Source organism: Strix aluco, chromosome 24, assembly GCF_031877795.1.
Source record: "Strix aluco isolate bStrAlu1 chromosome 24, bStrAlu1.hap1, whole genome shotgun sequence".
NCBI classification, from domain to species: domain Eukaryota; kingdom Metazoa; phylum Chordata; class Aves; order Strigiformes; family Strigidae; genus Strix; species Strix aluco.
Genome location: NC_133954.1, coordinates 4,988,815 through 5,015,207, shown reverse-complemented (window position 1 = coordinate 5,015,207; position 26,393 = coordinate 4,988,815). Strand labels below are relative to the sequence as shown.

General features: G+C 44.9%; 1 protein-coding gene across 4 annotated transcripts; it reads left to right on the top strand.

The window, feature by feature from the left end:
• On the top strand, nt 1-26,098 carry MAP3K14 (mitogen-activated protein kinase kinase kinase 14). 4 transcript variants are annotated; one of them, XM_074849194.1, is made up of 16 exons: nt 1-101; nt 7,555-7,827; nt 8,399-8,468; nt 10,275-10,485; nt 10,608-11,216; nt 12,257-12,394; nt 14,560-14,689; nt 15,412-15,543; nt 16,000-16,104; nt 16,825-16,988; nt 17,371-17,521; nt 18,130-18,480; nt 19,635-19,741; nt 21,098-21,242; nt 21,806-21,906; nt 22,789-26,098. In XM_074849194.1, the coding sequence occupies exons 2-16, from the start codon at nt 7,575-7,577 to the stop codon at nt 22,951-22,953; spliced, it is 2,832 nt and encodes a 943-aa protein (XP_074705295.1). In that variant the 5' UTR covers nt 1-101; nt 7,555-7,574; the 3' UTR covers nt 22,954-26,098. The 4 variants fall into 4 exon arrangements, with proteins under 4 accessions (XP_074705295.1, XP_074705298.1, XP_074705297.1 ...); XM_074849197.1 differs by lacking the exon at nt 1-101 and adding an exon at nt 122-591; XM_074849196.1 differs by lacking the exon at nt 1-101 and adding an exon at nt 122-5,499.
• The last annotated feature ends 295 nt before the right edge of the window (nt 26,099-26,393 follow it).

Below are 26,393 nucleotides of genomic sequence, written 5' to 3'. Positions count from 1 at the left end.
GGGGCCGGCGCGGGGCGCCGCCTGTCAGCGGGGCGCCGCTGAGGAGGCCGGAGGGGCCGCGCCGGGCCGGGCCGGGCTGTGCCGCGCCGCCGGGCTGAGCGGTAGGTGCGGCCGCTCGGGGGGCGCGGAGCGGGGCCGGGACCCGGGACCCGGGGGGCGGCGGTCGGCTCGGGAGCTGCGGAGCGCATCGGCCCGGCAGGGCCTGGCGGAGCCCGCTGCCGGCCGGCGCTGCTGCTGCTGCTTCCGCGGCCGCCGGCGGGAGGAGGGTGTGAGGGAGCCCGCCGCTCGCTGCCCGGCCCCGGCGGGAGGGAGCCCGGCCCGGCCGCAGCCCGCCGCGGGAAGGGCCCCTGGCCGCCCGGGAGCCGCGGGGAGCTTTGAGCGGTACCTGCCGGCTAACGGGCTCCTCCCGCCGCCGCTGCAGCCGCTCGCCCTCGCCGCACACAGCGGCCTCTCCGCAGAGCGCTGAGCCGCCCTCCGGGGGGGTCACAGCCTGGGTGTCACTTTGCTGCTCGGAAGCTCCGCTCCCGGCTCCTGAGCTCCCCGGTCCCCCGCCGGCCGCGCCTGGCCCGGAGCACCCGCCGGCGAGAAGAGGTGAAGCCGCAGACTCTGCCGTGTCCCTTGGGTGCTGCTGGGTGCCGCTTGCCGAAGCGCTCCCCGGCCCCGGGGAGGGGAGGAGGCGGCAGGCCTGAGATCAGCTAATCCAAATACACAACTGAATAAGATCTGAAGTTCAGTTAAACTGCCTGGCTGCTCGCCTCTCGCATCTAGCCATAGCGCTTCTCTTTGACGTGACTTCTTTTTTTTTCTTTTTTCTGGCAAAAGGTTAAAATGCTTCTTTGCTGATTAATAAGTTGCTGCTGTGGTTGATCTCAGATGCTTCCTGTCTGCTTTAATCGGTTACATTAGAAACATGTGTTCAGTGCTCCGCACATGTAAGAAGCAGCAATCTGAAACTAGCATCCATAAACACCGTCTAAATTTCTTTTTTCAACTGGCTTTCTGAACTCTTCTATGAGTAATAACTCGCAGCTTAGTTGCTGTGACATTAGTGATGAGAATAATCGAATTGGGCTTTGAAATCTGTGTCTGTAGCGTGCTGCTTTATTGCATTTTAACTAAGTTAAAATCTGTTATTGGCACAGCCGCTAGATTCCTTTGGAATGAGTCATTTGCTATTAACTATTAAATTTTAACTGCTCTAAGAGACTGAATCTTTGTGTAGCATGCTGTGAAGAAGGAGTATAACAAACAAACACATAACAACCAAAAAACTTAAAGGATTTGTGGGGCCTGATCCAACATCACTGGAGTTAATGAACTTTACTGCTGTCTGTCCCGACTCTTATTTCCGTGTTAAATGTGAGAAGGGAGAGCTGAGCTTTTATTGTAACAGCGATGTGGTGTCTGATTATTACTCTGACTGCTAAGAGGCAAACGAGACCATGCTGTCTCTTTAACTTTTCTTCTGTGACTTTTGAAGTTTGCTGACAAGTGTCAGTCAGATCTGTTGGTGGAGACAGAGGGGTAGAGGTCTGGAAGACAGAAAGGTTTCTAAGTTTCCAGAAGAGCTGCTGGCTCAGAGTGAGAGAGACCTGAGTTAGGAAAGGGTCTGGAGATGCTGGGGAAGCGACATCACGAGGGTACATGGGACCAGAAGGAGGCCTGTGAGGGCCATGTGGGGCCTACAGTCTGTAGGAGACTGGGCTTTACTGCTGACAGTGTAGTGACATCAGGGCCCTGGGCCCTGAAGAACATGGACCTCGGCTTGTCTGAAAGGCAATTAATTCTCTTCTGCACTTAATGTAGGAGTTTGTCTCATGGGAGTTTGCTCAGGCTGGACAGTCAGCAACTGCTCCGGTCAGTTCATATTTCTACTTTATAGTATAAAATCATCATAATGGAATTTGCAGGACCAATCATAAATTAAGATTACATAGGGATGCTTCTATCTATACTTAATTTAACTAAACTTTTGGTTTTGCCCGGCATTTGAGCCTTACTGCTTCCTTGTAGAATTACATGGCATTTTATAAATGTGATTGAAAATTCAAAGCTGCAAAGCAATATATAGTAGTATCTGATCAAAACTCAGTCCTGACTGCTTGGGCAGAATTGATTTTAATGTGTGTTTGTGGTTATTGTTGGAAGTTGTCCATTTAGGTGCTTTATTATATCATCTTGTTATAATTTAGGAAATAGCTTCACTCCACAAATGGGTCTTAAAAACCAGGATGTCGTTAAGCAGTGTCCTGAAAGCCTGCGCAAGAACAGCTAAGCCGGACTGCAAGGTAGAACCTTGTCAGGTTGAAGTTTGTTCTGATGCTTTCTGTTATACTTGCTTGGAAAGCAGTTTGGAAAAATTAGCCACTTCTTTGAATGAATGGGGTTGCGGTGATGTTTATAAACTCTGGGCAAATGGTGTTATTTATATCTTTGTTCAACAACATGAAAAGAATTGTTAAGGGGTGAGTTGTACTCAGGCTTGTACTTGAGGAAATGAAGATAGGTGTGTTTAGATACTTTCAGAAGTTCTGCTGATGGTTAAACTCAGTCAAACATTTTCCTACAGACTCTGTAACCAAACTATGGCAGGATACTAATGTCTGGCAACTAAAGAGAAGGTTGAAGCTCATTATCCTGATGTTTACAGTAAGCAACACAAATGGCTGAAACAGGATTTTGAAGTATTTACTATCAAACCACTTTAAAGAATATGTTTACATACTTACTCTCATTTGTAACATAACTTACGAACATAAGGCTGATAGTGAAATCCTTCAAACGGGCAGTTGGGTGGTGGTTTAGGTCGGAGTTTAGCTTTACCCCGTGATCTTCAGGTAAACCTGTGTGCAGCAGGACTTGACAGTACACGAGAGACCGCGAGGAACCAGACAGGATTGTAGAGGAGCCCCTTGTACGGACGAATGGATAACACCGGTTAGAGAAAAGGAGGTGAAGGCTGTGAGCATCCTGGAATAGCAACTGGTGATCTGACTCACCAGTATATTAATCAGTCAGGCATTCTATTTATTTTTACTTTGGAACTCTTAGATACGCAAGGGAAGTCTTTTTTTTCTGTTAAGCATGTTAACTTAGAATGGCTTTAAGTGTGTTTTAAGGTAGGGGTGTGTGTTGAGTGCTACAACTTTTTCTTTTTTTTTTAAGTCCCTTTTGACACAAACTGAAACTTCTCCTTGCTGACAGCACTGAGCTTGTTTAAATAACCACCCCAGGCCCATGCTGCAATAATATGCCTTAAACTGACAGAGCCGAAAACGGAACCGTCTTAATTTCAGTTCCATCTGAAACGTGGGCAGGCAAGGAAGCTCATCGATAGCATCCAAGCAAGAAGGACAGTGGCGAGGAGGCAGGCACAAAGGGAAGTGGTGCCTGGGCTCTGAAGGGGTTGTACATATATATCTACTCCTTGGGCCACAAACCAGATCTTTAGCATGATTCATTTTTTTAACAAGTGTCATCTTCCTTTTTTTCTTTGGTGAAATGTGTTTTTTGCAATGTTTGATGATTTTCTAGCTAATACTCTGGAGAGGTTCTTCTGGCTGCAGACTGGGCACTTTCTGGAGCACTTACCGACAGTTGTTAGGACTGGAAGGTCCCCAAAAGGTGTATGTTCTTCTCAGCTGACATTCCCTGCTCTAGTGATGCATACATTCCCGGCTCTTCCCAGCTGTTGCTTTGTTGTAGTGGTCAGCAAAGAAACATTGCTAAAATGCTAGTTGTGTTGTTTTAATAAAGCAGTAGCAGCTGCAAAAGAGAAGGCTAACCTAAGTTAATGCATTGTTCATAAAACTCTTCTCAATAAGGAAGTGGGAAACCTCACCGAGACACGATTTTTTTTTTCTTTTTTTTTTTCTTCAAACTAAATGTCAATGTGAAACTGCTGCTGAACATTCGCACTCAGACTAGGAGAAGAAATCTGCATACTTTGAAGCTGACTTAGGAAGTTTTATGTGTATTCTTTCCCAGGTCTTTTTTAACAAAATCTATGGGCTTCTCCACAAATGTTAACTGAAATTCTCCAAAAAGCCATTGGCAAGGGAGATTTGACCCAGGCAGACCAAGTAGGATCCTGTGTTATGGCATGCTGCAGAGTGGTTTAGTGCTGGAGTGCTATTTGCATTACTTTTTTCTGGCTATGAGTCTCTCTTTCTATATACATAATAACTTTGTGAAACACAGAAATGTTCTTTTAAGGTCCCTGCCAGTTGAGATGGAAGAGCTGAAGAGGGTGAAGAGGGAGTTGTTTAGAGAAGGGTGAAGGGAGGAGGTTTTAAAGGAGCAGAAAGCACATGGTTATTATCTCGTATATTAATAACGTTTGAGTGTCTCCTTAATTCTGACTCCCCACAAGTCTCAGATGACCTTATCCAGTATCTTAGTTTCTCACAGGAGCACAGACATTATTTGAGGGAGGACTTGCCACTGCCACCGGACCAGTGCCTTCACAGCACAACTGATACTGTGTTTGGCTTTCATTCTGTCAAATCACACTTTCTTTTTTACAGCAGTGAGAACTAACATTAGTTAACCAGAGGTGAGTGTAAAACCTTAGTGAAGATAAGGAGCAAGTAGTCTTTAACGCTGCTAGCAGAAGCCCATTGTGGGTTGGGAGTGTAGTATTCACTTTTATCTACTGCATTATTACCCGACTTCCCCTTTCTTCCTTGAAAATAATGAGCCCATACATACATCTACAGAAGGAAGAAAGTCAGGGATATTGAAATCAAGAATTACAGATGAGTCTGAGTGACCTGGATGAGGGAGAGGAGGTTTGGAAAACCAGAGAAGCAGTTTGGGATATGAAACAACCACCCTCCAGCTCAATAACCTGAAGCTCCTCACGTTGCACGTACATAACTTATGTCTGGACAGGAAGCTGTGCTCATCCTGGAGCAGTGGCGAGTAAATAGGCAGCTGAAACCGCAGCTCCAGCATGTCTCACATGGGTAAATCCTGTTCTTAGTGGTCTTGCCGTGGAACCTGAGGTACCCAGTTACTGCTCCCAACGCTCCCTTTTATCTAGAGCTTCCCTGAGAAGGGCTGCGCACGGGGCCTGGGCCTGAGAGACCAAGTGCCTACATCCAAATTAATGGGGCTTAGGAATGCTTTGCACCTCTCTGGATTGCTGCCTCCTCCAAGTGCACAGAGGTGAATCTAGCCTGTTCAGTTCTCAATGTGTAGCTTCAAGAGAAGTTGCTTCAAAAATTATTTAAAAGTTTTCATTATTATTTTTTTAAAATCACTTCTGCCAACTATGCTTTGTTGTACGTACCATAAAAAGAATTGGGGTTTTGAGTCTTATGAGGACCTGAAAATTGTGCAGCAACAGTTAAACTGGGCTGGGCTTGCAGCTTCTGTGCCTACACAGCCTTGTAGACCTGAGTCACACATTAAACTGTCTGAGCGCTGGCGGCTGCTGGGTTAGAGGACGTTGCTTACAATAGCTACCTCTTGGGTTTTTTTCAGTCAGCAAGTGAGGTATGTGCTTTGTTGACCTTAATCTCAGTAATGTTTCCTTGTTATTCTTTTCCATTTCAGAGGGCGACAAGGACTTGCAGTTTTGCTTCTCCCTTCCCTCTGTTGTCTTTTAACTAAGCTGAGGAATGACTTGCAGAATTATGTATTTTTTGGCGATGGGATGGGTTTGCGCTGCAGACCTTGAAGGTCCTTGAAGGTGAGGGGAGGGCAAGGAGAGACAGAGTTAATGCAAAACAGGAGAGAGTGAGTATAAAAATAGCTCTGAACTTGTCAGTTTGGTCACTGGTGGCTTGGGTTAGTCATCTGGCAGGCTCTCTTTCTGCTGCTCCAAGGGATTATTTTACAGCACTGAGATTTGACATAATTTCTGTAGAGGAGAGGGAGCGGGATGGGCGTAATGAGTGGGATACTGTCATCAGCATTTCTTTTGCACAGCAGCTGTTCTCTGTTTAGCCGCTGAATGTGGTCATTGTTGACTTTCCTTGTATACCTTCCAGGTTGTTAGGTGACTCATTTACACATCACACCAAGGTTCGTGCACTTGGCTCCCAAAGGGCTCCCTTCCCCTTTCCTCGGTGGTCCTTTAGGCACGGGGCACCCACTAGTTTTGTCATTTTACTGATTGATCTGTGCGTTGCCAGGAGCCTGTTAGAGTAAATGTCCTGTTGTCCCAGGTGCTGTCAAGGCATGGAAAAAAAAGAAAGAAAAAAGGAAAAGAAAATCCATGGTGCAGATTTAAACTGATGAGCGTCAAAGATGTGCTCCTGTAATAGTTCTGAGATCTTGTTTTTGCTGGCCTCGGTTCAAATGTCCCTCCTCCTCGTCTTATACTGGGTTTGTGGTACTTAACACCTGTATGTGTCTGCTAAGATTTCTGAATTTTCATGGATTGTTTAATGATGGAAGTGTTCGTTTTAAGATTTTGCCCTTGAGCTATGAGAGGACTGGCACAAGGAAGTGACCTCTACAGTCAAGGGGCAATAGAGCATATTCTGGTTTAAAACAACTGTTCTAACTTTTCTGGAACCCAAGGTGAGGGGATCAGGGCCTAAACCAAAGCCATATTTCTTGTGGGCTCGTGTTCAGTGTGGTTCTAGGGACCTCCTGACTCTCACGTTCCTGATTTTCACCCCACAATAAACCCCTGTCCTGTCCCGCAATGCCTTGCTTCCATGCTGCTTTATGCTTCTCCCTTTCCACCCCTGGCTCCCTTCCACCTTCCTCTGCGCTGCCAATTGGCCAAGATTTGGCATGTGCTGGGACTTGTTTGGAGCTACATTTACGCTAACTGGTCAGCTAGCAGCCCGTGCTGATTGACTCGCCAGCTGCTGCCAAGCGGAGGGGATCGTCTTTTCCAGCACCATCACTGTCCTCTGTCCAACACCAACTTGCATTGATCCCATACACTGTAAGAGCTCTACTTTGTCGGCTTGACCAAGGATTTCAAAAGTTATTGGCAATGAAGGGGAAGGAAGGGAAGCGAGGGAGGAGTTATGGATGGGCAGGCTGATTGCCTAGCCTTGTTTCATTGGAAGGAAAAATGAGAAATGGATTTGAGGGTGACTGAGTACAAGGAAGAAAGCAATTAGCAGGATTTTATGGTTGTTTTATGTGGTGTGAGAGCACCAGGTAATTTCTCCTAGGTGCACTCTAGGAGAAAATCTTTCATGTCTTCTCTTTTTTCTTTTTTTTGATGTGAATATTCTTCCTGTTCAGTGATACGAGAGTTCCCTCTTCTATATGGTTTCACTGTTTGTATTTAAGCTAATAGAATATACCAAGAAATAAATTTCCCTTTGAAACCTGTGTGGTCTCATATTTTTAGTACTGAGAATAACGTTGATTACTCAGCTCTTCGATGGTACAAGTCAGGGATGGAGAGCTGGCAATCTTCAGTTCTTTTTCAGCTCCATGCTCAGAGGTTGGGTAGGAACTTGGTTTGATTTAGTAATCTGATACCTTCAGCAGCCTCCTGTTTCTCATGAACTTGAAGCTGTTTCTGCCTGTGAAGTACTCTGACAAGTGTTTTGCTTTGGTTTTTTTGTTCCTATTCAGTGACCCTCTGAACCTGTGAAATGGCAGTGATGGGAATTACGTGTCAAGGAGCTCCTGATCCACCCGTCAAGCACAAGAAGGAGCTCACAGCTACCAAGGGGCTGAAGGAGACAGTGAGTGAAAAGCAGAGCAGTGTTTGCAAAGTAGAAGATTCAGAGAAGGTTATCTTTCACAGTCAGTGGAAAATCCTGAATGATGTAATTACCAAAGGAACAGCAAAAGAAGAAACAGAAGGAGGCTGTGCATCAATTTCTATTATTGCCCAAGCAGAATGTAAGTAGCAGGGCGGTCTGCTCTTCATTGAGAAAAAGGAATGTGTAATGCAGTATGAGATTTCACTCGCTTAGCACTCCTGGAGAGCTGAGATGAAATCTATTTGTAATCCCAAGTGGGGTGGAGTTGAATTGGTGACACATCCCAGTCTCTATTTAGGAAGCTCATGAAATCTCATAATAATGTGGCAGCATCCACTGAATAAAGCATAAATAACAGAACAGCATGTGGCCATTGCACCTAGCTGCTTTGACTATAAATCTGTGTCCTGCTGGGTCATCTGTTCTTGGCTGACTTCTGAAAGGTGTTTTAAAAAGAGGGGGGGAAAAGAGAAGTAAAACAAAATAAAGCTGTCGGGGAAAGAGCTGGGGGATCAGGAGACTGCAGTTCTGGGAAGCTGTGTAATGCTGGGGGAGGAGGAACATGGTGTGGGTGATGTGGCACGACTGTTTGGTGATTTGTCTGGATCACTGATTTAGCAAGCTGGTAGAGTTGTTTCTTAGTCCAGTTGTTACTAGGAGAGACTCGGCCTGATACTGAAGACGTGATGATTCTGTTTTCTTTCACACAGGTGAAAACAGTCAGGAGTTCAGCCCCACTTTATCAGAGAGATCCTTTATTGCTCATAGTAAGCGTTACAGGTGAGAGACCTCTGAACGTGAGTACCCACCTTCGCTGTTGTGGGTGCTGACTTGTTCCAAATCACCCTGCATCTGTGTGCTTACAATATTTTTTCCAAAAGCACTCCTGTCTGAATTAGCTTTTCTGTCTGAGGCTCGGGAAGGGTGTGTCTTTCCCCAGACATCTTCCTCAAAACCTTTTTGTGTTAAGAGAAAACATAAGTTTAAGCACAAAACCACTTGAAACACCTTGCAGTGTCTTATTGTCAATGGCTGCTGATTTACTGGCCCTTGTAGTTTTCTGCCTCTATTTCTGGGTGGTCAAATCTGTTTTGAAATGACTGAGTGATTTTTTTGAGGTTCATGGGCTTGAAGTAGAAGGATCCAAGGGAAAATTTTCAGTCTTTTTAAACTGAACTGTCCTGATGCTTTTGAAACCATGTCACACTACTCTCTTTGGGAAGTTGTGGGAAACGGGCTGCTGCTAGAAGTAGTCCTGAGAAAAAGGAACCTCTTCTCTTCTGGGGAGGATAAACAAAAGGGGATGAGAGAATAGTGTTGTGAGGAGAAGCTGAGAGTGGTAAACGGGGAGTAACGTTGCAGTGGAAGAATGGAGGCCTGGGACTTGCTTTCCTGAAGTCATCGGGGGTGAGCCACTTTTTCTTCATGAAGAATATGTGCCCTATGGGACACATACTGGAGCTTTATCAAGCAGCTCCAGCACTCTCTGAAGTGGGTGGCTGGGATATAGAATTCGGTACTGCCTGTTTTCTGACAGCTTTCAGACACTGAATCTGGCCTTGTGAGGTTTGACATTGCCCACTGACTTTATGATGTTCTCCCATGAACCAACTGAAGACATGCAGAGTGAGCCATTTCTTACGGAGTTTATGTGGAATGCACACCAGCTATACGTTCAGGTTCAAGGCAGTGTGGTAATGCCATCACCTAGAACTCGTACTGCATCTTTCAGCACTCAGTGGTGCACTGAAACAGGAGGAGGAGCTGGAGAGAGGAATGCTGCCTGTGCTCAGTAAAGGCAGACGAATATATCATCATTGTTCTGAATCAACAGAACAAGTATGATTTCTTCATTTGAAGATCAAATATCCTGTTTTCTCTTAAAACTTGATTTAAAAAATCCAACTACTGTGATTGGTATTGAATAACTGCAAGCAAATGTTCCTCTTGAGAGTTGCATCTCTTTGTACACACCCCTGGTTGGCATGCTGGCTAGTGCTGGTCTGTATATGTGTGATTCCTAGAAATCATATTGTAGTATTGAGCTTTACATGCCAGAACATTCTGGCTTTCTGAAGCTATTTTATTTAAGTGCACTTAGTCATCCCTTTGCTTTGGTGTAAAGCCTATTTTTCTTTCAAATAGAGCAGATGTTTATGAGCACTTTTATTAATTTTAGCAATTTTCTAAAATAGATTACATTTATATATAATCTCTGTGTTCACTATAAATCATAGACACAAATTGTCTCAAAGAAACCTGGAGACATTCAGTGCTTTTTCCCTCTACTTTGCTGTCTAGTCTTGCTGTTCCTTGCAGAATTTGCAAATCCTGGGAGATTTAATGCTTTGTTTCCCCCCACACCCCCCGTATTTCTTTCTTACAATGTCAGATATACTGCTCTGCCTTGATATTGAAGTTAAAAATGCTACATATTAGAAGGCAAGAAGTTATGTTACTGTTCTCTATGCTTTAAATCTCAGAAGGCAGAATTCCTAATTCTTGTTCTGTGGGTCATAATTGTTCACTGGAGGTGTGCTTTCACCATCAGATCTAAGAGACTTCATGCATTTTGGTTTCCAATAGCCGGTCAGACAGTCTCGATCAAATCCCTAACAATGTGGCCCATGCAACGGAGGGGAAGATGGCACCTACCTGTTGGAGAGGGAGGCATCGTGGTAAGACGAAAAAGAAACGTCACAAGAAAAGATCCAAGCTGAAAATACAAACAATGGCTGCTGGCAGGCGAGGTCCCAGAACTCCAGAACAAGAGAGCTGCACCCCAATTCCCGTCCAGGTGAGAACCCTTAAGCCTTCCTTTTGTACTGTTGGGACCCCTGCAAACTCCTAACAATTCTTGGTTGAATTTTGGGTGCCTATATTGAGGTTCCTGCTCAGTTGTTTTGTTTTGTTTTCTAGGAGGATGAATCACACCAAAATATTCTTTACAGAAACAGCTTTTGGGTTTCAGAATTTAACAAGGACTTGGTCTATGATCCGCTGCCATTTGAGAAACCTGAGAAAGTTCTGTCCACGGGCAAACTCCATTCACCAAGGAGCCAATACAAAACAGAACTGCACAAGTTGATAAGCCCTATTCAGTGCCTTAATCATGTTTGGAAACGGCATTATCAGAGGGACAGTGTTCCACAGCCTGAAACTCTCCATCCTTTTCCCTACAACATAATACCCCCTCATTTCCCACATCTGGACAGTCCCCTGCATGCCATGAAACATAATGCTCTGGAGACGTACTTGCATGGTGATCTCACCTATCAGGACAGCGAGCATCGCTTATCTGGCCTAAACTTCGACTACAGTTTCCCCAAATGCATCAACCAGTCCATGAAAACCAGTTCGGACAAGATTTCTGTGGAAGAATACTTGGTGGACGCCTTGAAGGGGAGCGTGAGTCTCGGTGAACCACAAAATTTAGCCAGCCTAGCCAAGACGTGGAGAGGAGGTGGCCTGGACCCGAAGGAACAATTCCATGAAGCAGATGAAAACGAAGGCGTGCTACTTAATGAGGTGATCTTCTGACCCTGCGCGCTAGTGTCATGGAAGGCAGAGTTTCTCCTGGGCTTCAGAAGAGAGAGAATCTGCATCCATGTGCTAGCTTCTGTGACAAGACTGCGTTTTCTGAATGGTTCTTGATATGGTTGAAGACCGCCAGTTACAGATGCGGGTTTGGTTTTTGAAGGCTATAAAGCCCTGCTTTAATTTGTTCTCTCATTCACAAAATATGTCTGCTTGTCTAAGAGAAGTGTTTCTGTGCTTAGTCAGTCTTCAAACATGTCCTCTGTTTGTCTGTGAGAGAAGCCAGGCCGTGCAGGTGAACAGGCTGCAGTGTTTTATTGGCTATAGACGACCTGGACTGTGACACAGACAGAAACCAGGGACATGTAGATGGTGAAGGGGCACAAAGCGTCTCCGCTGCCTCTGGTGGGAAGCCAGCAGCTCGCCCATTGTCCCTTGCCAATCTCAGGGCTTGGGCAGAGCAAATGCATGTAGATCTTAGAGGCATGATTCATTTCCTCTGGATTCAGTCCTCTCTTGCCACATTAAACTGCTCTTAGAGGACTCTTCTCTGGAATCAGTGTGACCCTGTCAGTATTGTCAGTGGAGTTCAGGGTGTCACTTACCTGCCTGAATATATTTACACTGAGACCTAAGGCACAATCTCAGTCTCTGACTATAAAAAAGGTTTAGCTCACACATAGATGTCTACATTTAGTTATGTGAATCTTGTTTTGTTTGTAGGATTTAGCTTCCTAACTATGTCCTGCATGTGAAGGGAATAGTTTGGAACTCTAGAGCTATCCAAATACTGGTGGCCTTTCTTTACCACAATGGGGTGCACTCATTTAGATCAAACAGAGCCCACAGAAATCAAATAGATCCTCCTGTATTGTTTCATCTCAATTACAGAAGTAATTCTGTACAGGGATTTTAGAAAGGGCCATATCTATCATTGTGCTTTTTCTGAAAATGTTGGTCTCTGTCTGTGGAGCTCAACAGTTAAGTTTTTCTTTCCTTGCTTCATCTTGTTTTCTGATTTTAACTTCCAGAAGCTAAAGCCAGTGGATTATGAGTACCGAGAAGAGGTTCATTGGACCAAGTGTCACGGTTCTTTGGGCATTGGCTCTTTTGGAGAAGTATACAAAATAGAGGACAAACAGACGGGATTTCAGTGTGCTGCCAAAAAGGTGATTATGTGTGAGAAAGGGTGGGTTTCCTGACACAAAAAGGCATATGGAGAAAAAAGTCTTCTTCTGGCTACATGGACTGTAGGTACCTTATTGTACAGTCACAGTGAAATGCTGCTGGGGTTATGTCCAAGGAAAAACTTTAAGGTGATGGCATGGAGAGAAGAAGGAGATGGAGAACCTGTATGTGCACAGAGGGTCAAGCTTAGCAGCCAGAAATAGGTTCATTTGGCCTTCAAAGTGTGCTACCAGGGATCCTGGTTTTTGTGCTGAGACAGACCAAGAGAGCAGCGATTTCAGGAAGATTGTAAGTGCATTCCTAGTGACTGCGGGGGAGAAACGGCTTATCTAACTGTTCTCATCTTAAAACACGTCTAGTGTAAATGGTGACATGGCAGGTGTGTCTATGTTGAAAAAGGAATAAAGCAGGAAAAAAATCAGGCAGTCAGTAAGCACTTAGAGAAAGCTTTCATCTGTTCAGTGAGTGTCATATGCAGTACTGGCACGTTGTAACGAGGTGGTTCTGTTACAGATGCCGCAGAGGATGTGTATTTGTCCAGAAGCTGGCATCATAATCTGTTGTACACCAAGAGATGCCATTGTCACACAATGTCTGAAGCGTGTGGAATATAACTTGAGTCAGGGTACTGATTTGTAGGCAGCCGGGGCGGGGCCTCAGAGGTGAAGGCACAGTGATAATGCAAGTAGATGATGAGGATGTAAACTATTTTGTTTGAACTTAACACTTGAATAGTTTCATCACCTCTGTGAACTAATGTTTCTCAGATTAATATTAAACTTCAGTGAGTGTGTGGGAAGTGTTTGTCTTGAGTACAAATATATTATATGCAAAAATAATTGTAACTTGCATTTTCCAATTTAAAAAGTTTGCTTTTTCTTGTTTACATTGGTCTCAACTTGATGTATTGCCTGTGGAAAGATGTAAGTGGCAAGACTAAGTCAGCTTATCCAGTTTTTTAACCATTTCATTTGTCAGCTATATAGCAGCAAACATATTTAAAGCATGTAGAAAATTATTTCCTATTCTTTATCCTCACATTTTAGATGTGGAATTTTGTGGCAACATGACTAGCTTGTTTTTTGACAGTATGTAACTACTTAAATTTATTATTCATTTTGCAAATACACAGTCTTAGGAGAAATAGCTGTTACTAGTGGGGTATATTTTCAGGAAGGAGGAACGGTAATGCCAAAAAGAAAGACATGAGAGTAGGAGAAGCTGAAATCTTTCAAACTTACCATTTTTTTTTCCTAATTACTGGAGGATTTCAAAGGATACTTCTGTAGATCAGAAATACATCTTCTCAGACCAAAGTCTTAAACCAGCGAGTTCTAACATGCAAGTTGAACACCTAAGTATGACGTATTTCATTTTACATCAGTAACTGTCTGGAATTACTGCTGCCTGCACGTGTTAGAAGGGGACTACCTGACCTTCTTTCACCAAACTTGGTGTTGTAAGCACCTGCTCTCCAAATTCTTGAGATTGAAGAAAACTAGCTCTAGCTGGATTGCTGACAGTGAAGAAACATGATACATCCTTTTCCCATCAGAATCTCAATGACTCATGTTTTCCTTCCGGTCTTGGGCAAATTGTCGTTTTATTTTATTTGGCCAAACTTAGTGAATAAAGTTTTTCTTTAACCATTTTTGTGTGCAGGCTGAGTACCACCTGAAAGGTGATAGTGTCAATCACTGCTTGTGGCCATATTTCATATTCCCGGCTGTTTTGGGGAGGTTTTATTTTTGCCAAGTACCGCTCCGTTCTTAGATTATTTTTTTTTCTTTCATGAAAGCAGAATGCTTAAGTTGTCAGTATTAGCTTTTTAACTGAGACAGAAATTATCTTCCTCCTGAAGATTACCAGTACTCAGCCATAAGCTGGAGGTATTGCAACCTGGCATCTTTTTTTGACAAATCTTAGTTTTACTCAGACACTGAGGATTTAAGGACTCTTGTCGTCCTTGTACAGAATCGTTCTGAGTGTTCCCACTTATTGCTGTACTCACTGATTTCTGTTAATGAAGGTTATGCTTGTGCCTCTGCTGTTAAACAGTGCAGGACGTTCTGACCCAGGGATCAGGGAGGGATGATTCTGTCAGGATTCATCACAAAATTTGTTCAGTGCTTTTTTGTTTCTCTAGGTGCAAGTTGAACACTTCCGTGCAGAGGAGTTAACGACATGTGCTGCAATAACGAGTCCTAAAGTTGTCCCCTTGTATGGAGCTGTGAAGGAAGGACCTTGGGTGACCATCTTCATGAAGCTGATGGAGGGTAAGAAAGGAACAACCACAATGGAAGCACCATAGTAACTGTTGAATGCAGCGGACATTGATCTCCTCTTCCTCCTGCCCCACTTTTAAATCTGTTAATTCTTTGATGTGTCCCGAGTGTCCCTAGTGTTAATTCCTGAGCGGGTTGGGATGGGTATGTGTAACCCTTGCTGGTGGGTAGCAATGGTCTTTCTTGGGGGGAATCGTTTCCAGTCCTGCCTCACTCCAGTTCAAGATGTATATCTCTTGAGCAGCAGCTGCAAATTCTCGCTAAAACACACAGCTGGTGCTGGTTTTTGCTTTCATGTTTATTTACATGGCACCACGTAACGCACATTGTGCTGCAACAGGGGGATACTGTATCAGCAAACCTGGATGCTTCCATTGCCTGATGCTCCTTTTTCCAGCCAGGACCGTGGAAAATGCAGCTTGTGAAGAATCAAGCTGGTGATCAGTAGCACCTAGAAGTGTCTGATGTATCACAGAGTAGTTGCTTTTGACACAAAGCGACGTCGTTAAATTGACACGAAGCAAAAGGCTTCATCAAAGAGGCCAGTTTCTGTGGGCAGTAAGAGCTCTGGCAATAAACAAAAGGAACAGACCGTGTGTGGAAGATAAGGGCTGTCAGACCTGGCAGTTCTTCTTTCTTCATCAGAAACAAGGAACGCTGATGCTGGGAAGAATTTAAAGATAAGCTAACATGGACTCTGGATTCCTTTCTAGGTGGCTCACTAGGTCAGCTAATTAAGCAGAGTGGCTGCCTGCCAGAGGACAGAGCCCTCAGTTATTTGGGCCAGGCATTAGAGGGCTTGGAGTATCTTCATGCTCAAAACATTCTCCATGGAGATGTAAAAGGTAGGATGGTACTTAAGGTACCTTGTTCTTCCTTTTTTTTTTTTTTTTTTTTTTTTTTTAAGACACCAACTACTTGGAGATCAAGTTACTGAGTGACAAAAGGTTATTTACTAGACTTTTCAGCTCTACATTTGAGATTTGAGCTGAATTTGGTTCTGAACAGCTGGGCGTATCGTATCTGTCACCTCTTTCTTTCTGTCATCCGGTGGATCTGACAGGCTGTTTGCCCAGGCTGCCCCACTGCTGGGGTAGAGGAATGTCCAGGGCAGATAATTGGCAGCTTTTAAGTAGAGATAATTCTAGATGTGTACTTGCTTAAGCCTGTGACACTCCATAGGAGTCATAGACCTTGGTTTGGGCTCAAAAACCTGTAGTTCTATGGGCTTTTGACTTTTTTTCCATCTCGGTGACCATAATACAAAGGAGACTGACTAATGAAAAACTTCTCATTGCCAGCGGAAAATGTGCTCTTGTCTGATGATGGAAGCAGAGCTCTTCTGTGTGACTTTGGTCACTCTGCTCACCTTCATCCAGATGGCCTGGGAAAGTGCTTGGTCACAGGTAAGGATCTTCTGCTGCGATTCTAAAGAATTGCCCTACTGACTCATTCTTTCTTTTTGAACATTTACATATGGCTAATTTGCAAGCAACTGTATTTTCCAGACTTAACATTGCTCACAGTGTTGCATTATTGGTATTACTGTGATGTATCCCACTGGCAGCTAAATGAACTTAAGGTTGGAAGTGGTCCTTGTCTCCCAGTCTAGAAGTCTGTTGTGTTTTTTGTAAGATTATGTCAGCATACTACATTCAGTGTTTTGTCCCTGCAAGAAACCACATCGAAACTTGTCATGTAACCTCACTAAGCAGCTGGGGAAGAATCCTGTTATCCACCAAAGCAGAATTCCTCACTGACTTTCGAGCAGTTAAACTTTACAGTGCTTCTCCATGCAGCTGTGAAAGAGAAGGATATGTTTTGTACTGCTGAGCTCACCAGTGGAGGGTCATGTTTTGCCTCCCAGATTTGCTGGAAAGGGGAGCGTTATACCTACTGTATGTGTAAGGGATGAGACTGATAAGGAGATGTAGCCTTTGAACAGCTTATAACAGCACGTGATGCTGATCTTTGGGTTAAGGTGACTGGTGACCTTACAGTTATAAGGTGACTTGTAACTTTTCACTTAACTGAAAAGACAACAAGGCTGCCTTAGTCATCCCAGCAGTTGCATTGGAACAGTTCTCTAGTTTACATGCAGTGAATTTTCATTTGAATGGTTTTAGGGAACTATGTGCCTGGCACAGAGACTCACATGGCCCCGGAGGTGGTCATGGGAAAGCGCTGTGACTCCAAAGTGGATGTCTGGAGCAGCTGCTGTATGATGCTGCATATGCTTAACGGGTGCCACCCTTGGACACAGTATTACAATCACCCGCTCTGTCTAAAGGTAAGCGAGCCAACATATTTCCAGTAAAAGGTAAATAAGCCTCAAAAATCTCATTACACCTAGCTAGAGAGCAGTCATTTCAGGAAGGCTGGCTGAGAGCCAGCTGGACATCTAAGATGATGCCAACCTTGCTTGGAAGCTGATCATTTCTTACGCCTCTCTAGACTGCTGTGTATTACACATGCTGGGGCTGTTTCTTTCGTATCCTGCTCATGACTTGGGTGTGACTTTTTAGCCATTCAGCTGTAATAAAATTACTGCTCAGGTCTCTCATTTAATGCTGTAATTTCAGTTGGAAACACTCTCAGGGTGGGAAGAACCTTTCTGAAATCAAATGAAGCCTCTCTGGTCTAACCTCTTTCACTTCCTGTTTGTTACACAGATAGCTAAAGAGCCACCTCCTCTGAGGGAAATTCCACCTTCCTGCAACCCTCTCACTGCTGAGATTATTAAAATGGGTCTAGAGAAAGAGCCTGTTCAGAGAGCATCTGCGTCTGAGCTGAAAACTAAGACCAGTGTCGCACTTGAAGAAGGTAGCAATGTCCTGTATCTAAAGCTTCTTATCTGCACTGGTAAAGCGGCCAGTTGCTCGTTATGTCAGAGTGGCCCTATGGGAAATATCAGTGCGTTTTACTGTTCAGGATATCGTTTGCACAGGCTTCAGCACTGATGTATATTTTTGGGTTGATAGCTTTTGCCCACAGCCGGGTGTTTCTCATCAAAATAAATGAAAATTTCCTGTGTGCTGTCACATGCTCGCTCTTCCTTCTCTGCTTGAAGCAGGCGATGTCGTGCTTCATGTGGGTTTATTAAGGTGTGTGCTGTGGCTGGGCTCATTCAGCTGAAGAGTCAACAGCATCTAGTGAGCTGGAGCCTGCTATGCAGCCACACTGAAAGCAGAGGTTTATTGCATCCTGAACTCATACTTCTAGTCCAGTCTTTCCTCCAAGACTAGCCGTAATTTATTTCAACTTAATCCTGCTGAAAGGTTCTGTAGTACAGCAAGAATTTGTAAAGGTGATCTGGTTTTGTCTTTTGAAGAAGATGGGCATTTCACAGTTCAGAAACTCTTATTGTGAAGGAAAATTTTTACCTCTCTTTTCTTTATTTGATAATGTTTGTGTGCTTTTTGTTTTTGTAGTGGGAGGTGTGACAAGCCCCTGGAAAGGTGAATACAGAGAGCCTAGACATTTATCTTTGAACAAAGAGAACAATCCACAGACGTCCCTGTCCCCCACGGTGAGCCCAGTTTCTGAGACTGGTTCTGACCCAAAATTGCCAGTCAAAGTTTCTTGTGCGAGCCCAGTCCTACCACCACCATCTCTGGAGCGAACAGAGGAGGTCGAGGGAACCCCCTGGAATGTGTGCAAGGAGTTATCCGAGACCTGGGATCCTCCACCTCTCTCCTCAACTCCTCTCCCCCTGAAGACCTGCGGCCATGCGGAGAGAGCAACAACCATTTCAGAACAAGAGCTTCAGCAGCTGGAAATAGGTAAGCGATGTGCTATGCAGGGAATTCAGCTTTTTGCTTGAGAGCATGATAAAAATACAGCTGCTTGCTTCTGGCCTCTTGACAGTTATTTCTGGGTTTGGAGCTTGGATGTCATTTTGTTCATAGTTCCTCTCTCGTTAACACTAATTGCTCAGCCTTCCTTTAAATTACCAAAACTAGTAGTTCTTAACCAATTAAATATGCCACAAAGGTAGTGGTCAGGTTTTCCTTCTACTCTCTCTGAACAGTGGAGTGAACTTCTGTGAGAGGTGCAGGAACCTCTCCAAAACCAGCCAGTTTCAGACTTGTGCACCGTATAAACAGTGTCTGCAATTCCAACTTCATCTGAAATTTTAGGTTTTCAAACATAATTCTTTTAATAAAGGGATAAGCCTATTGGATGGGAAATGTCAAACGAAGCAGTATAGCTAAAATCAGTCTGCAACTGTTTTGTTTTGGGCATTGGAAAGCCTGTAGCCACCAGCCAATGAATTTGATTACCAACAGCAATCCTGAATTTGAAAACCAGCAGTAAATTCAGCGTGAAAATCAGTGAAGTAATAGTCCAGTTCTGTTGCCCCTTTCACTTTTTTTATCCCATATTTTCTAGTTTTTGTAAATGAATTGAAAACTTCAAGCTAGGAAGAAAGTGTCTCGAAGTGTACCTGTTGTCCTGGATCTGAGGAATGGCATTTTAGGGGGTGCTGGGGGTCAGTGTTCTTCTCAAACGGCTGTGAATCTTCAGCAGCCTTGTCAGGACTGGATGTTAGCAGGGCAAGTTACTGCAAGAGTTGGTACATAAGTTCAACCTCTCTCTGGGTATAATGTGGGTGGGTCTAGAGTGAAGACTAGGTCTAGGTGACATGAGAGGCAAGAACTGGGAAATTCTGGGTGCTGATCCTGTCTCTGGCGTTTTGCATGTCACTGCACAATTCATCTGTCCTTTCTGGCTCCGTTCCCCTATTTTCACAGTGGTGGCCGGAGCCTCTACTTAGCAGATGAATTGTGTGTCATGTTTTGCGAGCACTGATATCGGTGTTCATTAGATAATGGTGAAGAAGCTTTGGGTGTTAATTGCACTAACTGTGATTAGAGCAGGGAGGCATGAAAGGAGACACTGGAAATGTCTTCCTTCTCTTTCCTTTTGCTTGCAGAACTGTTTTTGAACAGCCTTTCACAGCCTTACTCGCTGGAAGAGCAAGAACAAATGCTTTCATGTCTCAGCATCGACAGCCCGTTTGTGTCAGATGCCAGTGAGAAGGTGAGTGTAAAGGGATGCTGGGTGTGTTGTTGTGGGTGTCGGGGGTGGCAGGGTGACCTCCTCGGGGAAACTGGAACCTGTGGCCAGTGGAAATCTGGAGTTTCTTACATTTGTTGCTGCTTTTTGATACCCGGTTTGCTGGAGAGTACCTTGTCCTTGGACAGTGGGACACTTAGGACTGTAGTTGTTCTTTAGTTTACTGTCCAGCATGCATCCCTTTCCTCCACTTGCTCTCCTGTACTGCATACTCACAGTAAGCATCAAGCGTGTAAATAGGGAAGATCTCAGTGGCCTTGGCCCTCTCTATGCAGAAGAAAGGAACTGAAGAAGCAGTGATGAGCATAGGAGCTGCCCCGAGTTGGACCGAGCAGCCCAGGGTCTTCTTCCTGGAAGGGCCACTCAGGGGATGTTTAGGGAAAGACCAGAAGAATAGGGCAGAAGAACAGAGACCCTAATCTTGGGTATTGATTCCCAGCCTATGGATCTGTTCTCCATGAACTTCTTTTAACCCATTCATACTAATGACTTACATAGCCTAGTTACTTAAATACTAAGTTTAATTAATTTTGTTTGCTCTGTCTCTGGTGTTCGTAAGGTAGGAAATACCAGTGAGAAACGCTTGTTGAACCAGGGAAGGGCATAAGCCTTCGATCGTTGTTTTCAAAGACACAGAGTCCAAAATTGTGTAGCCTGCCATCTACAGGAGTCATTTCTGACTGTGATCATCTTTATTTCCTATTTCTGTTCCTCTTCTCAGCCTTCTAATGCTTTTTGAGGAGAATTGAGCAGAGTTCTGTACAGTAACTCAGCTGTTGACACAACATGGTGTGCAGCGTGGGATGTGACTTTGCTTTTTTTTTTCTTTTTTTCCCCTAATACCTAACCCTAACATTTAATTTGACGTTTGACTGGTACTTACCACAATGCTGATGTTGTCAGATTGACCTTCTCTGACTCTAAGATAGCACAGACTTTTCCAAGCAGTGCAGCAGTGTAGGGTCTGTAGCTGTTTATGTACAGTTAACTGTTTTTCCTGTGTGTTGTCACTTATTGACATTAGAATTTTATCTGATGCTTTATTCTCCTGGCACTCAGTACGATAAAACCCTCTTTTTCTCATCCAACTCTTCAGCAGATTATTGATTTGACTATTGAGAATATCTTATTATGTCTGCAAACTGATGCATTGCTATTCATTGCCTTTTCTAGATGGCAGGTAAATGTTGAGTAACTCAAGACCCAGCCTTAGATCCCCGTGGATTTCTACTTTTTTCTTCCTGGGGTTTTTTTAATGTTTGTCTTACGCAAGCTCGTTTTCTTTAGGAGCCTTTGACAAGCTTGTGCTTACTTCTGCAGAACTCCATGAAGGCTTCTCATAGCTTGAGGGACACTATGAGCTCTGGGATTCACTCCTGGAACAGCCAGGCAGATGGACAGAGCTTCAGCTGGAACAACCTGCTGAACCGCAGTCGGCACACGGACACTCCCAGCTATTTCAACGGTGAGTCTGAATTTCTAAAGTTTGGATAAATGGTCAGGTATAATTTTCTCAGTATCTAGAGGGTCTGGGATATGAAGTCTTTGAGCTCTTCTCACCCTTCAGTTGCTGTGTCAGCACAGACCCTCCTAAAAGCACATGGGTTGTCAAGAGGCCAAGTCTGTCCCTGGGTGTAGATGGGTGGAGGGCACTCAAGTCTGTATCTACTAAAAGCCAGAGGAGTTGCAGAACGCGTGGAGTCTGGTTCAGCTTGGTATGCCTTGCCTCGTGCAACTGCCATGTGCAAGAATATATGCTTTATAAATGTCTACAAAGTAATTCTGAGGGCATGTTGTGCAAATCAATACATCTCTTCAGCTGCTTTCTTGCTAAATCCAGCTCTGCTCTGTGAGTCATTGTTGTCTTCAGCAAGCCTCCATGCTCAGCGAAAGACCTACATAAATTAGATGCTTAATGACAAAAACAAGTTCTTCGATGTATGGGCCTTGCTAGTCCATTTTTCTGTGTTGGACCGTGAAGTCATTATGCCGACAGCAGAAGTTAATGACTTCTCTTGTGCGTTTCAGGAGTAAAAATCCAAATCCAGTTGCTAAGTGGAGAAAATTTACACATCAGGGATTTCCACAGGACAAAGGTGGGAGACATTGCCACTGGGATAAGCAGCCAGGTGAGACAAAAGCATTTTGTCTGAGAAGCAATTTCCTCCATAATGCAGCCTCGTAATTCCTTAAAACCAGCAACCCACAAGTCTGTTCAGAGATCCTAATGACACATGTAGTAACATAACTTTAGTGCTGCTGTTATGAGTGTGATACCAGAAGGTGTTTTCTGAATCCTAAGCCATTGCTAATTGTCATAGGGACCATAATCACCTCCATCATAGAAAGTGCCCGTGCTGCAGCTTAAAAGTTCTTCTCCTCGGCTATAAAGATAAATTCTTTCCTCTCTCCCTGAAGAAGAATCACTATATGACTTTTTCATCAAGAGCAGTAATATCAGCTAAGGGAAACGAGCTGTGTTTGGCTGTGATGCTTCTAACCTTTTTGGTTGGAGGAGATACTGGCAGACTCCAGTGAACCTCACAGTGAGCCTCTGGCAGTCCCTGAAAGAAGCTCCTGCGTGTTTGGGGGACTGTGACTCAGATGAGTGTAAAATGTGGTGATCATCTCTAAACAAAGAGCTTGCACAAGTCCAGAAAATGTTTTAGTGGTGTTGGTTGTCTTTGGTGTGCTTTGTTCTCTTGGACAGCACAAAGCAAAGTATCAGTAGCCTGCAGAGAAATTCACGGTGCCCAAATGTAGCTGGTTCAGGAGCCACCAGCAATAGTCAAACACTTGGGTGAGGCAGTTTGGCAGCAGGGTGAGCATTACCTAGTCCAGTTTCTGAGATATTTTCTTACAAGAAAAGGTTAGGATGTTCCTGCCAAATACAAGCCTCTCTCCAGGAGCCTTTCTTGGGTTAGGAAGCTGTTTGCTGGGTTCGATAGGGGGATATTCTGTTCCAAAAGAGACTTGAAGTGCCTCTCAGATCTGTTTGTTCTGCTTCACAGATACCAGTCCCTGCTTTCAGTCTGGTTACTAAAGAAGGCCAGCCAGTTCACTACGACATGGAGGTCCCCGACTCTGGTATTGAGCTGCAGTGCACCCTTGCCCCTGATTGCAGCGTCAGCTGGACATGGCGAGTCAAACACGGTCAGCTGGAGAACAGGCCATGAAACCGTTCCTGTTTTGGAGGTTTTTACCTTGTTGAAAGAAGGAATTGCAAAAGCTTCCAACCACCCCTGCCATGGAGCACCAAGTGCAGTTGCTGGTGTTTTGTGCTGAAGTAGGATAGCGGTTCAGCTCACTGCTCTCGGGCCTCACTTCTGCTGTCTGTTCTGATCCAGTTCCAAAACATGTCCTGAGCTTAGATGTTCCCCAGAACAGTGGGAATTAACTTGTTTGGGGTGTGAGTGTTAGGTTGAGCTTGAGAATGGTGGGTGGAAATTCCTGCTTTTCAGAGGAATGCGATTGTGCTTTTCAGGAGAATAGGAGGATTGAATGAGAACTCTTGTCGCTCAGCCTCCGAGGTGAAGCCGGTAGTTGCTGGGCTTGCCCAAAGGAGAAGGTTGGGTATCTTCAGTGCAGCTGTGGCTGGTTGTGCCGAGGGGAGCTGGCTAACTTCCTTCTAGTTGGAGGAAAAACTTAACGTTTCTGTAGGCTTTGGGTAGCATCATCTCTACCTCAAGCCCTTTGCATGGGGAAAATGACAGCGGTAACTAGCTGGGTTCTTGGTTTCACCTCCCACCCTTCCCCGCAGACGCTTCCTTCTTGAATCAGAAAAGATCTTTGTTCCCAGAAAGAGCTTTGCTTGCAGCTCTCATCTTCAGGTCTCCTCCCCGACTTAGGAGCTGGTGCTGCTGCCAACGTTGTGTGGCAGGTAGGGCAGGAGGAGGGCATGGTATTCCTTGGTGGGCAGGCTGGAGGGGTTGTATTCCTCCCTCCTGTTTCCACCACTGACTTGGGACTTGGCGTGAACCGTCCCGTCCAGCCCGCTGCCCCCGCAGGGGGAAGGGGCGGTGGCTCAGTCAGCTCAGACAAGGGCTGAATTTTGCTGCAGCATTTATAAAAATCTCACTCCCAGCTATCAACCCGGCCGGCTGCTCGGCCCCTCCGCTGGAGGCCAACGCCTCAGTTCTGCGTGGTGTGTAGCTCAGCCTGTCTTCACTAGCACCTACAGACTGGCGTGAGGCTTCGTACTGCTCCCCTTACGTCAAAATGTGTTAACGGAGTGGGATGGGCAGCTGGGCCCAGAATGCCTTAAGCTTTGAACTGTTTTTTACTGATTTTGTGAATTGTTTGGAGTATACTGAAACTGCATGGGTCAAATTCAGACAGGCAGGTGTTGTCAGCCCTTCTATAACCCAGAACAAAACCAGAGGGAGGTGTAAGCTGTGAGTGTACTTGTTCAGGACTGCTCGAAGTCCTTGCACGCCTGGAAATCACGGTCACTCGACGGGGTGCTGGGGCTCTGCAACTGCAGCAGCCTCTGAGCAGGGGCTGTCTACATCCAGGCTGAATAGAGAAACAGCTCCCAAAAGGCAAGGTGGGCCCTGCCAGATCCACGCTGGTTCTGGGGGACACAACGGGGCAGGAATGTTGGTGGTTTTCTCAAGTGAAGTTCACTTGGAAAACAGCTGGGAAAAGTTATACTCTGGGCCTCCCTTTTTGAGGACCGGTGCTCCTCAAACAACTGAGATCCTTCCCTTTGGTCTCCCAGAACATTGGCGGGTTTTGATACTCTAGGCAGTGACATCCCTATTCAGAAAACTGAAGTTGTGATGTAATAAAAAAGTGGAACTCTCGAAGAAAAATTAAACCTGTCACCACTATGGGTATAGTTTTTATAGCACTTTTTATTCTAAAGCACTTAATACATTGTCCACAACAGGCACCTAATTATATCTGAAATGCCACATTAAGAGTCTTTTTAGTAAACAATTAACACATTACGCACATGTCTTCCAGGAAGGAGTGGGGGGAATGGGTAGGTTGGCTCGATTTCTTTTTTCAGATGCCATAAACTACTAAGAATTGTAAGCTTTGGTGCAGGAGAAATCAAAATGCCTCTCCAGGGTTCCCAGGAGCTCCCAAGCACATGTTCAGTGCACCAACCAAACTGCCCACACCTGGCACCCTTCCTGGGCTTCCTCTGAGCGGGGGGAGGAGAAAAACCTGTTGGTTGTTTCTAAGAAGAGTCTGTTGGTGATGTGTCAGTATGACGCATCGCTGTTGGTGATGTGTCAATACGAAAGCATGGTCTGTGCCCCCCCCCCCCCAAAGGCTGCGTCTCGTGGCTTTCACTGTTGTCTGCAAAATGCTTCGACGTACAGGTGTAACGGTTTTGTGCATCGGTGTTAGACTCGAGTTCTGCCGAGCAGTAGGGCAGGATGCAGCAGCCCTCTGTGTACAGGACTTCTGAGCTTTACACTTCATCTACAGCATTAACGTTAATCTCGGGCCACCTACACGACGGGGTGAAAGGCAGTAAACCCTTGTGAACCCAGAATGTCTTTGTTGGGTAGATGGAGATGTCTGTGTTCTCCTGTACTCTCACACCAGCATTAGCCAGTCTCTCCATCCTGTTCGTTTTGTCCAAAACCTTCAGTCCTGTTCTGCTGCCACCTCAAGCGAGGAAGCGAGGCTGCAGATTTCCACCTAACAAATCTTTTATGTGACAGTGGGCCAGACAAGCGGGCTGTGGCCTCGGCAGTCCCTGCCAGCTGGGAAAGACACTTCGGCTAATCCCACAAACCACTGGTGCTTTCTTACTGTCTGGAAATGTGGTTCTCCTCTCAGGAGTATCTCCAGGGTTTTCATGGTTTTGCTACCTACCAGCTTGGGATCTCCTCGACTCTGTCCTGCTGCCAGGACAGTTTCCTCTTAATCTGGCTGGTCATTTTTGCTGTAACAAGCATAAGAAGTCCAGCTTCCAGATCAAGGTTGGCTGTGCAATACTGACAGAAGCGAAAGTCAGGAAAGCTTTTTGTTATTCATGTTAAAATTTGGCTGAAATTGTGTATAACAACATAACTAGTCTTTAGGACAGAACCCCGGTTCAGGATTGGGAGGACAAATAGCAGTAGGAGTGATAAACACAGATGGCTCTTGTCATGTAGCTCCTTCCGAAAGTCTGCAAAAATCACTGTTGGCAAAGCAAGATGAAGCTGATAATGTCTTTGGGATGGGAAGGACTGGCGTGGGTGAAGGAGATGGAATGACTAGCTTGTATTGAACGAATGACACTTTATAAAACTGTGATTTCTTGAAAATAACATTTCACAGGGAAAAAAAAAAAATAAAGCTGGGAAAAAAGATTCTCCATTCCATTGCTCGTGGTTTGTTACGTTGCTCCAGAGAACAAGACAAGGATGCTGACTAAGATGTTTTTCAAGAAAGGAAGCCTGGTCTGATTAAACTCTGCTATATATTATATATATAAACTTGGTTTTGGGGGGTGCAGGGGGAAGTCATTTCTGGGTGTGAAGAGGCAGCATCTAAGCACAGGATTTGCGAAATACACTGGCAGCTCTCTCTGTTTCCAAGTCCCTTTTCCTCCTCTCCCATTGCAGGATTTGCTGTACTGGGAGCTGCTGAGTCTTCCCCTCAGTGGTGC